General features: G+C 42.7%; 1 protein-coding gene across 3 annotated transcripts in view; it reads left to right on the forward strand.

The window, feature by feature from the left end:
* The window catches only part of MME (membrane metallo-endopeptidase), a 109596-nt gene extending 98978 nt beyond the window's left edge, over positions 1-10618 (forward strand). For all 3 annotated transcript variants that reach the window (XM_014546225.1, XM_005874414.2, XM_005874413.2), the window contains exon 23: positions 8800-10618. In XM_014546225.1, the coding sequence (XP_014401711.1) occupies positions 8800-8899 (100 nt within the window). In that variant the 3' untranslated portion in view covers positions 8900-10618. The remainder of the gene's footprint in view (positions 1-8799) is intronic.
* Positions 10619-11701: the final 1083 nt, after the last annotated feature.

Raw genomic sequence — 11701 nt, forward strand, 5'->3', positions numbered from 1 at the left:
CAAGTGGGGAGGTTTGACAGTTACTCCCCCTTCAGCCTTGCCACCCCCCTAGCGCCCCCCTAGCACTCTCCCCTCCCCCTAGCCAGCGCCTCCAGGGACGACCACTGCTACAGGGCCCCTGGCCAGAGCCCGCCCCTCTGAGGCCTGTGGAACCCTCTGCAAAGCTTCCATATCTACAGTCCCAGGAAACAATCATGCCCTCCTCCCCTAATCAGCACCTGCTACCTGCGAGGGTACCCGTGGGCTTAAAAATAACAATCCCTTCCCGTTTAGACATCACTTACTTGATGAAATATTTCTAGGTTTATTAGCTCAGAACCTCCTCATGACAACCCAGTGAGGTAGGCGGAGAAGGGATTACAATTCCCATGGTAAATGCATATGCAGAAATGAAGCTCAGAGAGGAAAAGTGTCAAGCACAGTGGTTCCCAAGGTTCAGCACATGCCCCACAGCAGGGAGGTCAATTTGATTTTAAGTGGGGACAATTCCAGAATGCGTTAACAGTGAATTTTTTGCATTTCTTATGGTTCGAAGGGGCCCCATCTACAGCATATCCTATATAATGAAAGGTTAATACGTAAATGACTGAATGGTGGAATGACCGGCCACTATGCTGTGCACTGACCACCAGGGGGCAGACACTCAACGCAGGAGCTGCCCTCTGCTGGTCAGTGTGCTCCCACAGGGGGAGAGCCGCTCAGCCAGAAGCCAGACTCACAGCTGGCGAGCACAGCAGCAGTGGTGGGAGCCTCTCCCGCCTCCATGGCAATGCTAAGGATGAGGGATGTCCAACTGTCGGTTTAGGCCGGATCCTGTGGAATCGGGCCTAAACCGGCAGTCAGATATCCCCCAAGGGGTACCAGATTGGAAAGTGTGCAGGGCTGAGGGACACCCCACCTCCAGTGCATGAATTTCGTGCACCAGGCCTCTAGTATACTATATAAAAGCCTAAGCAACTGTTCGACCGGTAGCTATGACATGCACTGACCACCAGGGGGCAGATGCTTAGACCGGTAGGTTAGCTTGCATCTGGGATCTGGCCAGTCGGGACTGGGCATGATGGGCCAGACATGACCTGGAGCCCTCCCGCGGTCCCTTCCCAGCCCCAATCCTGCACCCGTGGGGTCCCTTGGCCTGGCCTGCACTCTCTCGCAATCCAGGACCCAGTTTCTCTCAGAGAGCCAGTTTTGGCCTGATCCCTGCAGGCCAGGCCGAGGGACCCCACTGGTGCACGAATCCGTGCACTGGGCCTCTAGTATATCCATAAAAACCTAAGTAAATTTAAGTAACATTATTGTAATACCTGTTACATCTGGGGTCCTTAAAGAAAGGGGACTGCAAATTAATTATTTGATAGCTCAATTTTGTCTCTTGAGTATTAACATTTTTATCTTAACCACTGGGTTAAAAACTTCTCTGTTTAAAATATATTTTCTACCTTCCTGCCTTATTAACACAACATCCTGAACAAAACTGTGTGTGTTTTTTCTTGATGACACAGACTATTGTTATGACTAATAGTTATGGTTTCACTGTTTATTAGTTTAGTGAAGTCCTCCAAAGCTAGTGTATGGGGAGCTATTTATTCCTACACTAAAGCCACTAATGGTGATGCTTTTCGAATTTTCATTTTGGCTCTTTACTAGTGTTTTTCTGTTTGTTTCTTCCCTAATTCTCTTTCCTGTTACTCCATTGCCTGCTTTTGGCCATCCCATTCCCCCATTCTGATTAGCTCCGAAAACATCCTTTACCTTGTATGCTAAAAGGTGAATGTAAGCTTTGAAGTAAGAAACACTTAAATTCCAACCATGTCTCTGCCATTTACAAACTGTTACTTCACCTCTGGGTCTCAATTTCTTGATATATAAAATGAGGATTAAATTATGAGAGTTGCTAGGAGGATTAATGTTAATGTTTCTGAAGTGCCTACTTCATATTTGTGTTTGAAGACTGGTACTAGGATTGGTTTTAAATAAGAAAGGTATGAGCAGAATAAGAATTTCTGTGAATAAAGCATATGGACTTTGCAACATTCCACGTTTCCTGACAGTCAAGTACTTTCTGTTGTTCATTTCTTATGTCTGGATAATTCAACATGTTAATCACTGATTCCTGGTTAAGTGACATGTAGGTAAATATGTAACTTTTCTACCACCAATTATAAACTGAAAATAGTTTTAATATAATTAGCTGTAGAATTTTGTATTTGTAAAAATATGTATTTAGTATAAATACGTAAAATTACTTGCAACTTTCATTTTCTTTTTTCTGACCCAAAAGATGTCTCTGTGACTATTTTTCATTCATAATAAGAGAAGTATGTGTTCTTGTTTTTTAAAGGGTAAATGGAATGCCAACCTTTTATCAAGGAAATTATTTTCTCTGGAGGTAAAGGGATTTCCTTGGCAAAAGGTTGAGGTTACATTTAGTTTTGGAAACAGGCTGCTTCCTGGCTGTACAAAGTAAAACATATTTTTTAAAGAACTTTGAAAACTAAGAGACATGGAGTTGCTATTGAAAGATTGTGTACAGTGGTTTATGTAGAAATGTTTGAAATATAGGAGGTTTTTTACTCTTATGCTTACACAGTCGCAGTATGAAAAACAAAAAGGTGAATTATACTTGATATAGAGCTAAATCTATAAAATAATTTGTTAGGTCTAAGCTATACTTGTTCTATTCTTTCTAACTAAAGTCTTATGTACTTTTAAATGAGCTTCTAAACTATTCGTATTTAAAACAAAACATTTCCCCTTGATATTCTAGAATTTGCAATTTAATGACTTCTTTCAGTCACTTCAGGGAATGGTTGTTATGATAATATTTACTACATAAGCTGTAAATGTGTTTATAAAGTTATTAGATGGAATATTCCTACATAATATAGAAGATATGGTAATATTTTCAAAGCAAGTCAAAATAGACCAAATTATACCTGTGTTGTATTCTACCTAAATAGTAATGGTGCTAATTTAGATGCTTAGATTGCTTGATATTTTTCTAGTCAGAAAAAAAAAAAAACTTCAGAGAACAAACTCAACTAATAAAGCAAGAAATATTTTCCACAACTTTCGAATTCTTTTGAAAGAATATCCTTTCTAGGGTTTTATGCAGACACTAGAGGCCCGGTGCACAAATTCATATACCAATGGGGTCCCTCTGCCTGGCCTGCAGGATCGGGATGAAACTGGCTCTCCGACATCCCCCGAGGGGTCCTGGATTGTGAGAGGGTGCAAGCAGGCCAAGGGACCCCACCAGTGCATGATTGGGGCTGGGGAGGGATGCGGGAGGTTGGCCAGCTGAGGCAGGACTGTGGGAGGGCTCCAGGGAGTGTCCAGCCCATCTCATTCAGTCCTGATCAGCCAGACCCCAGATGCAAGCTAACCTACCAGTCGGAGCATCTGCTCCCTGGTATACAAGCTAACCTACCGGTCGGAGCATCTGCTCCCTGGTGGTCAGTGCACGTCATAGCAACTGGTCAACCAGTCAACTGTCTGCCCCCTGGTGGTCAGTACACATCACAGAGAGCGGTTGAGCGGTCTGAGCATATCATTTGCATATTACGCTTTGATTGGTTGAATGAACGACCTGATGACCGGACACTTAGCATATTAGGCTTTTATTATATAGGATTTTCAAGTACCATGGCTATTTTGTTCCTTATGATTCCATGATTTAGCATGCTTAAGCTAAACCCTCTTTGAAATACTGAGTTTTTCTCCATCTATCTTAAATACTAGCATTGGTTTCTGATATTTTGTAAATATCAGTGGATTTCAGTGAGCCTTGTTGAATTCCCATTAGTAATGATTAATTTTCAGCCCTTACCTCGGAATCTCTTTATTTCTTTACCAATTTATAGTGGAACACATGCTGATCAATGTGACCCTACTTTAAAAGAATTATGAATCTTAGTTAATGGCAAAGATTGGATAGTTTATTCATGAATGAAGCTAGTTAATCTTGTAGCCAAGTCATTCATTTAAAAGAAGTAATAAAAAATTGTCAGTGGACCCATTAATTGCAAAAAGCTCATTCATTAATTCAAAAATTCAGTTAATTGCAGACAGGAGTAGTCAGATAAGTTGTAAGATACAAAATCCATTCTTGGTCAAGTGATGTTCAACTCCATATATCTTAGATGTTATTTTTGTTTTTATGCTTTCCAGTTTTATTAGGACATAGTGGTATACATCACTATATAAATTTTAGGCACTTGCATGATTGCTTGATTTACATGTATTATGAAATGATTACCACAATAGGATCAGCTAACATCTATAATTGCTTGTACCTTTTGATCACCTTCTTCCAATTCCCCATCCTTCCATCTATAGATGTTTTTAATATAAGTGATTATTTGCTAAGAGAATAAACAGCAGCAGAATAATAAAATAGTTTATGTAATAAAGTAAACATTTCAAGCAAATCACTTGAGAAATAATAAAAGCCTTTATTATATTCTGTTATTATAAACAAAAAGTACATAGTTTTCTTGTAGCATGAAATTATGTAAGTGGTCTATGTAATATTAATGCGATGTGATCCCACGCTCAGAGATAGGATTCATTTTTTATTAATAATGTATCCACTTTTTGAAATAGAGTACTTATGTCATCCACCCAACGATTTGGTGTTATAAACAACCAAGCAGTAACTAGAATCCTAGGAAAGTAAATTAAACTGAGGTATGTTGTTGACCTAATTTATTCAGAATCAAATTATCTAAGTGAAGCCTTTGGCTGGAAAGAGAGGAGATGGAATGGAAGCCAAGAGCTAAGTGTGCGTTGGGTTGACTTTTGTTGCTAGTGATGTTCTGTGAACACCTTCCTGTTTTGTAGTGTGGTTCTTTCCTTTTTAATTTCCTTAATGCTTTAAAAGTTTTAAGGGAAATGTAGAAGAAGTCATAGGTTTGGACTCAAGTACTTGTCCCATATGATTATATCTAAGACACAATCCTCTGAAAATAATACTTATTTTTTATTTTATTTTTTATATTGATCCTCACCCGAAGAATGAAGATTTTTTTCTTATTGGTTTTTTAGAGAGAGTGGGAGGGAGGAAGAGAGAGAGAGAGAGAGAGAGAGAGAGAGAGAGAGATGTGAGAGAGACACATCGCTTGGTTGCCTCCTGCTTGAACCCCGAATAGGGCTGGGGATTGAACCTGCAACCGAAGTACATGCCCTTGACCGGGGAATCGAACCCATGACCCTTCAGTCCGTGGGCCAATACTCTAACGACTTAGCCAAACCGGCCAGGACTGACAAAATACTTAATAAAATAAAGACAAAAAAGAGCTGCTCTTCAAGTCAGTGACTCTCGGGTGCTTCTCTGTCAGTTCATCCGGAAGCTTGTGGGGCAGTTAGCCACCGTGATGACTGTTCCCCAGCCAGAGATAGGGCTTCCTAAAGTGGGAAGGGGGTTGCATTAAAATCCGGGGTGGGGAATGTCTGAACCACAGGCCGAATACGGCCCATAAAATCATTGGTCTGGCCCTGCCAAGGCATTAGGGGTGAGTTAATTGAATATTTGATCAAATATAGCGGGCTAATTTTTAAGTTGATAATTTTGTATGGCCTGTGAATGATGTTATCATTATCCAAATAGCCCTTGGCAGAAAAAAGGGTCCCCACCCCTGCAGTAAAGGAATGAAAGCTCTCTCCATGAGCCTAGAACGTAGACTAAGGACCTGTACAAAACCCTGATGTCTAAATCCTTTCATTCCTACATATACAATCATTTTTGACCATGTATCAAGTGAATTTGTTCTGAACTTTCAGATGTAAGGAATGACACCCTTTTATTATTGTTACTTTTATATCAAATTAATTCAAGCTCTGAGCTCCCACTGGACGTCAGGAGGTGAGACATTTAATTTCAGTAGTTTTCAGTGTACTCCTTTCTGGGGCTATACAGCAGTGATTCCCAAAGTGGACGCTACCGCCCCCTGGTGGGCGCTGCAGCGATCCAGGGGGGCGGTGATGGCCACAGGTGCATTTGTTTTAACTTTTTTTGTATTACCTTTCTATTCTGAGTTCAATAAATAGTTTCATAATTTCAAACTTCAATGTTTCTAATTTACACCTTTCTTTACTATATTTTACGAAAAAGGTAGAAACATTAATACATATATCTTTCTGTTTAATTGCTATTAAAATTTTTAAAAAATTAATTTCCAGGGGGCGCTGAGTAATATTTTTTCTGGAAAGGGGGCGGTAGGCCAAATAAGTTTGGGAACCACTGCTATACAGGAATCCAAGGCATCACGTGAACCGAGAAAGTAGGGAAGAGCCTCCACCCTGCTGTGCTCACAGCTGACACTCTTACAGTCCGAGGGCTCCATCTGAAGTCAGGTGGCTCTGTCTCCTTCCAATGGTCATGGGCAAGGGCCACAGGAGCCACCAGTATTGATGTTCAAGTCGCCCAACAGCCACACACCATCCTATCGGGGCCCTGCTCAGAGTGGAGGCATATCCTGTCATTCTCACCACCCACCGTTACTGGACTGGCCCCTCCTCAGGCTCCTGGCAGTGGGCCAGCCTTCTCTCTCTCAAGTGGACTAATAGATGTCAGTTCCCCAGCTCTGGCTTCCATCCCTTCTCGACCCCCAACCCCGTACCAGGAGGATTCCTCCCTGAAGTTTACATCCTCCCCGAAGGCTAGGGGAGTCGTGTTGGGGGATTGAGAGATAGTTGACAGGGTCATGAGTGACACATTAGGAAGTCAGACTTTGAGAAATGGGATATGGGTCTTTCTTTCCTAGAATGGGGATAGGGAAATAAATGCTTTCTTTCCATCCCAGTTGGTCTATAATAGCGAGCAAACACCAAAAATACTAAACAGTGTTTTTCTTCATAATGCCCTATCACTCCTGCATGTAACTGCCATGATCAGGCAACAGGCTCATTCATCCAGTGCGGACTGAGTCCTGCATATGCATACAGTGTCCCAGGCTTTAGGGTGCAGCAGGAGCAAGGGAGACATAATATTTTGCCCTCACAGAGATTACAGTGTAGTGGGTATGTCAGGAAGTAAAGAACAAATAACTGTAAATTGTGATAAGCTCTGTGATAGGGCTAGCACAGGGAGGGGGATCCAAAAGGGACAGTATTTGAAGAAAGCCTCTGAGGGGGTGTGGTTAGCAGAGGCAGGAAGGCCAAGAAGGAGTTAGCCATATAGTCAGAAAGGTAATACAAAAAAAGTTAAAACAAATGCACCTGTGGCCATCACCGCCCCCCCTCCCCCCATCGCTGCAGCGCCCACCAGGGGGTGGTAGCGCCCACTTTGGGAATCACTGGTGTACTGAGTCCTGCATATGCATGCAGTGTCCCAGGCTTTGGGGTGCAGCAGGAGCAAGGGAGACATAATATTTTGCCCTCACAGAGATTACAGTGTAGTGGGTATGTCAGGAAGTAAAGAACAAATAACTGTAAATTGTGATAAGCTCTGTGATAGGGCTAGCACAGGGAGGGGGATCCAAAAGGGACAGTATTTGAAGAAAGCCTCTGAGGGGGTGTGGTTAGCAGAGGCAGGAAGGCCAAGAAGGAGTTAGCCATATAGTCACTGGGGAGTAACTTTCCAGGAAGTGGGCTCTGCAGGAGCAGCAAATCCTGGAGAGGGAAGGAGCTTGGCCATTGTAAGGAATGGAAAGTAGGTCCGTGTCATCCCCATGAGGAACAGGAAGGGAAATGTACCACGAGGAGGCAGGGATGGTAGGCTGGAGCCATCAGGATGTTGGAGACCATGGTGAGGAGGTTGAATTTCCTTCAACACCTGGAAGGTTTTAAGTAAGGGAATTCTGGAATTTGATCTATATTTTAAAGATCACTCTGTGTGTCGAGTGGAGAGTGGGTTAGAGGGGGCAGACATGCTCATAGTTATACATAGTTAATACATCTGTGTTGGAGATCTCAGTAGATTAAAAGGTACTCTTAGGTCATATGCTCCTAGCCTTACACGACTCCAGTTTGCTCTCCTCCTTCCAACCCAAGGTGGGTGTGGCCATGGTCTCCGTGGGCAGAGAAGGGAAGGAGCGGTTTCCGGGTTGATGGGAAAACATCACCCCTGCACCACTGTACTGACCTGTCTCTCCCCTCAGATGCTGCTTGGTGCTGATGGTAGGGTGGACCCTGCTGTTTTGCCCATCAGGATCAGAGATAAGAAGAGCTTGGCATTTTGCCAGCCCTTTCCAGTTATTCAGGCTGGATCCAGTTTCTGATATTTATGGAGTTCTTTTGGAATAATAGATAATAATTGTTGCCTTCCCTATTAAATCAAATCAACTAATATGTGTTTAAAGTCTCTTATATTTAAGTTACCATGTGAGCCCTTTCAAGATATCATGAAAAGTTATGATTTTATTCTTTGACCAAACTCTCCTTATATTAACTACAATTCCAAATATGAATTATGCATTTATGTTACAAATGTGTATAGAATGTTTATAAATTAATTCCCCATGAGAACCTTAAAATCCAAGTACTATTATTATATGCATTTTACAGAAAAGGAAACTGAGGCACAGAGAGGCTACATAAGTAAGTCATAACCAGGATTCAAACCATACCGTCTGTCTTCAACATCTGTGCCCTTAACTCCTATACTTTGTTAACCTCTCCATTTAAAAATTCTGTTAATGAGAAGAATGAACTCATTCTACGAGTTTCTTTCTTTTCTTTTCTTTTTTTAAACTATATTCTAAATTCACTCACTTGGCCTAATAGAGAAATGCTATAGCCCTACCATGTGGTATGGACATGAGTGTCAAATGCTGATGGTGACTTTCATTTGTTTCACAGGATCATTGGGACTTTGCAGAACTCCCCTGAGTTTGCAGAAGCCTTTCATTGCCCCAAGAATTCATACATGAATCCAGAAAAGAAATGCCGGGTGTGGTGATCTTCAAAAGAAGCAGTGCAGCCCTTGGCTAGACTCGCCAACACCACAGAAATGGACAACTCTATCCAAGAGACTGGGCCATAGAGCTCACTGTTATTATACACAGGGATACCTAACAGAGATGAGAGCATCGTGACAAAAATGAAGTTAGGTTTTTCTGGAAAAGGGTGGAGGGACGAGGGCGTCTATTGTCTATCAAATCAATCACTTCTCACTGTGTAAATAATGCTTAATCTCTAAAGATAGTATTACCGTTCACTTCTGTTTCTCGTATGATCTGCCAGTGTGATGTTGTCTCTTGAAGAGTGTTAACCATTATTAGAGAAGGATTTCTAATCCAAGGAAGAAAGAAAAAGTTGAAGAATACAATTGGCACCTAACACACATCAGTGACCCGGGAGTGAAAAACACATTGTCTAAGTACTTATTTGTATTTATATTTGCAACATTTATGCTCCTTCAAATCTCTTCCAAAGAATTCTTATACATATTGGGGCCTTGGGACTTATGTAGTTTTAAACTAACTTTTCCAGTCATCAGTTATGCATTCTGAGATCATTTTATTTTAAGTACTTAGGGCTAAAATGTCTAAAACTGTGTTTTGTTGTACCTGTTTTGACTGATAACGATATTCTTGAGGTTTCTTGCAATTTTCTAAGCAATTTCTTGTTCTCTCTCTCTCTCTCTCTCTCTCTCTCTCTCTCTCTCTCTGTCAAAACTTGGTCTTTTTAAGAAATTTGTAGCAGTGTATAAATAATTTTTATATTTAATTATTGACTACATTTATGACTAAGTAATTGTTATTATAGGTAATCATTGACTATTGAAGTTTCAGACCGAGATAAATAGTTATGAACCAAGATCTGTAAAGCGATGTACAGATGAACATTTGAGACTTTTTAAACTTATCAATCATATTGATGAAAAGCTTTAAGTACACACTTTGGCTTAAACATTGCCATTGGATGGTTCTCTAAAGATACATAAGACTTGTGGTTTACAAGCAGGATTTTCCAAATTCAACCTGTCCATTAGGTGGCTGGAATGAAAGGGCAAACCTGCATCTATGTAGCTCCACATCTCCTTATCCTTTCAGATTTGTTACCTGATGGAAATATTTTGATAATAAATTGAGATTGTGAATCCACTGCTCACTATGGTTGTTGTGGCCACCATTTAGCTCTGGAAGGTGCATTTTTGACTAGAGGGGCTTCAGTACCTCCGTCTCCAACAGACCTGCTTCTAAATTTCTAACTTGCTTAGAGTTCTGGGAGGGGATTGTTTAGTCTCTGATAGGAGCTCAATCTTTCTTGAGGCTTTAACATTCTTTTCCTATCCTGTTCATGACTTTAGTTTTTTTATTACTTGATTAATATTTTACAAAACGAGTACACTTCCAAAAATCTTTATTTTTCCTAACAAAACATGAAACTGAGAATTTCGGGTTTTTCCTGCTTATTGGTTTTTCCTGCTTCTGGAAAAGTGTTATTGAAATATAACTTAAATACAAACATTTCATAAAGCATTAGTGTGCAGCTCAGTGAACTTTCTCCAACTGAACACAGCCCTGTAAGTAAGCAAACATTACCAGCCACCAAGAAACCCCTTCTCCCAACCGTCACTTCACTCCTCCAAGGACAACTGCTGCCCTGACTCCTAATGTCACACATTAGATTTGCTGTTTTTGTCTCTTATGTAAATAGAATCAACCAGCATGTATTCTTTTGTGTCTGGCTTCTCTCACTCAGCATTACATTTGTGAGATTCACCTATATTTTTGCATTTGTTTGTGGATCCTTCATTCTCATTGCTGAATGATACTTTAGTGTGTGACTATACTACAGTTCATCCATGCATCTGAGAAGTTTCCAGTTGGGGCTATTGTGAACATGCTTACATATCACCATCTTTTAAAATATATATACATCGTTTTATTGATTTCAGAGAGGAAGGGAGAGAGGGACATCACTGATGAGAGAGAAATCTGGGGATCGAGCCCACAAGCATTAGGCCTGGGCAGAGGACCCCCAGCTCCCACCATCGCCGGCTCCGCCCCTACCCAGACCTAATACCTCTGGCCAAGGTGTTAGGCCTGGGCAGGAGACCCCAGCTCCCTATGATCGCCGACTCCACCCCTGTTCGCGATGGCTGGCTCCGCCCATGCCTAGACCTAAGGCCTCTGGCCAAGGCATTAGCCCTGGGCAGGGGACCCCTAGCTCCCCGCGATCTCCTGCTCTGCCCCTGCCTAGGCCTAATGCCTCTGACTGAGGCGTTAGGCCTGGGCAGGGGACCCCCAGCTGCCCACGATCGCTGACTCCGCCCCTGCTCCCCGCGATTGCCGGCTCCGCCCCTGCCCAGGCCTAATGCCTCTGGCCAAGGTACCGCCAGCTCGCTATGATTGCCGACTCAGCCCCTGCTCGCGATGGCTGGCTCTGCCCATGCCCAGGCTTAAAGCCTCTGACCGAGGCATTAGGCCTGGGCAGGGGACCTCCAGCTCCCCACGATGTTCTGCTCCGCCCCTGCCTAGGCCTAACGCCTCTGGCGGAAGCATTAGGCATGGACAGATGACCCCCAGCTCCCCCCATCGCTGACTCGCCCCTGCTCCCCGCGATTGCTGGCTCCACACCTGCCCAGGCCTAATGCCTCTGACCAAGGCATTAGGCCTGGGCAGAGGACCCCCAGCTCCCCAGGATCTCCTGCTCCACCTCTGGTGGAAGCATTAGGCATGGACAGGGGACCCCCAGCTCCCCCCATCGCTCACTCCGCCCTACTCCCAGCAATGGCTGGTTCCGCCCCTGCCCC

The sequence above is a fragment of the Myotis brandtii genome, unplaced genomic scaffold, assembly GCF_000412655.1.
Source record: "Myotis brandtii unplaced genomic scaffold, ASM41265v1 scaffold436, whole genome shotgun sequence".
Taxonomy (NCBI): domain Eukaryota; kingdom Metazoa; phylum Chordata; class Mammalia; order Chiroptera; family Vespertilionidae; genus Myotis; species Myotis brandtii.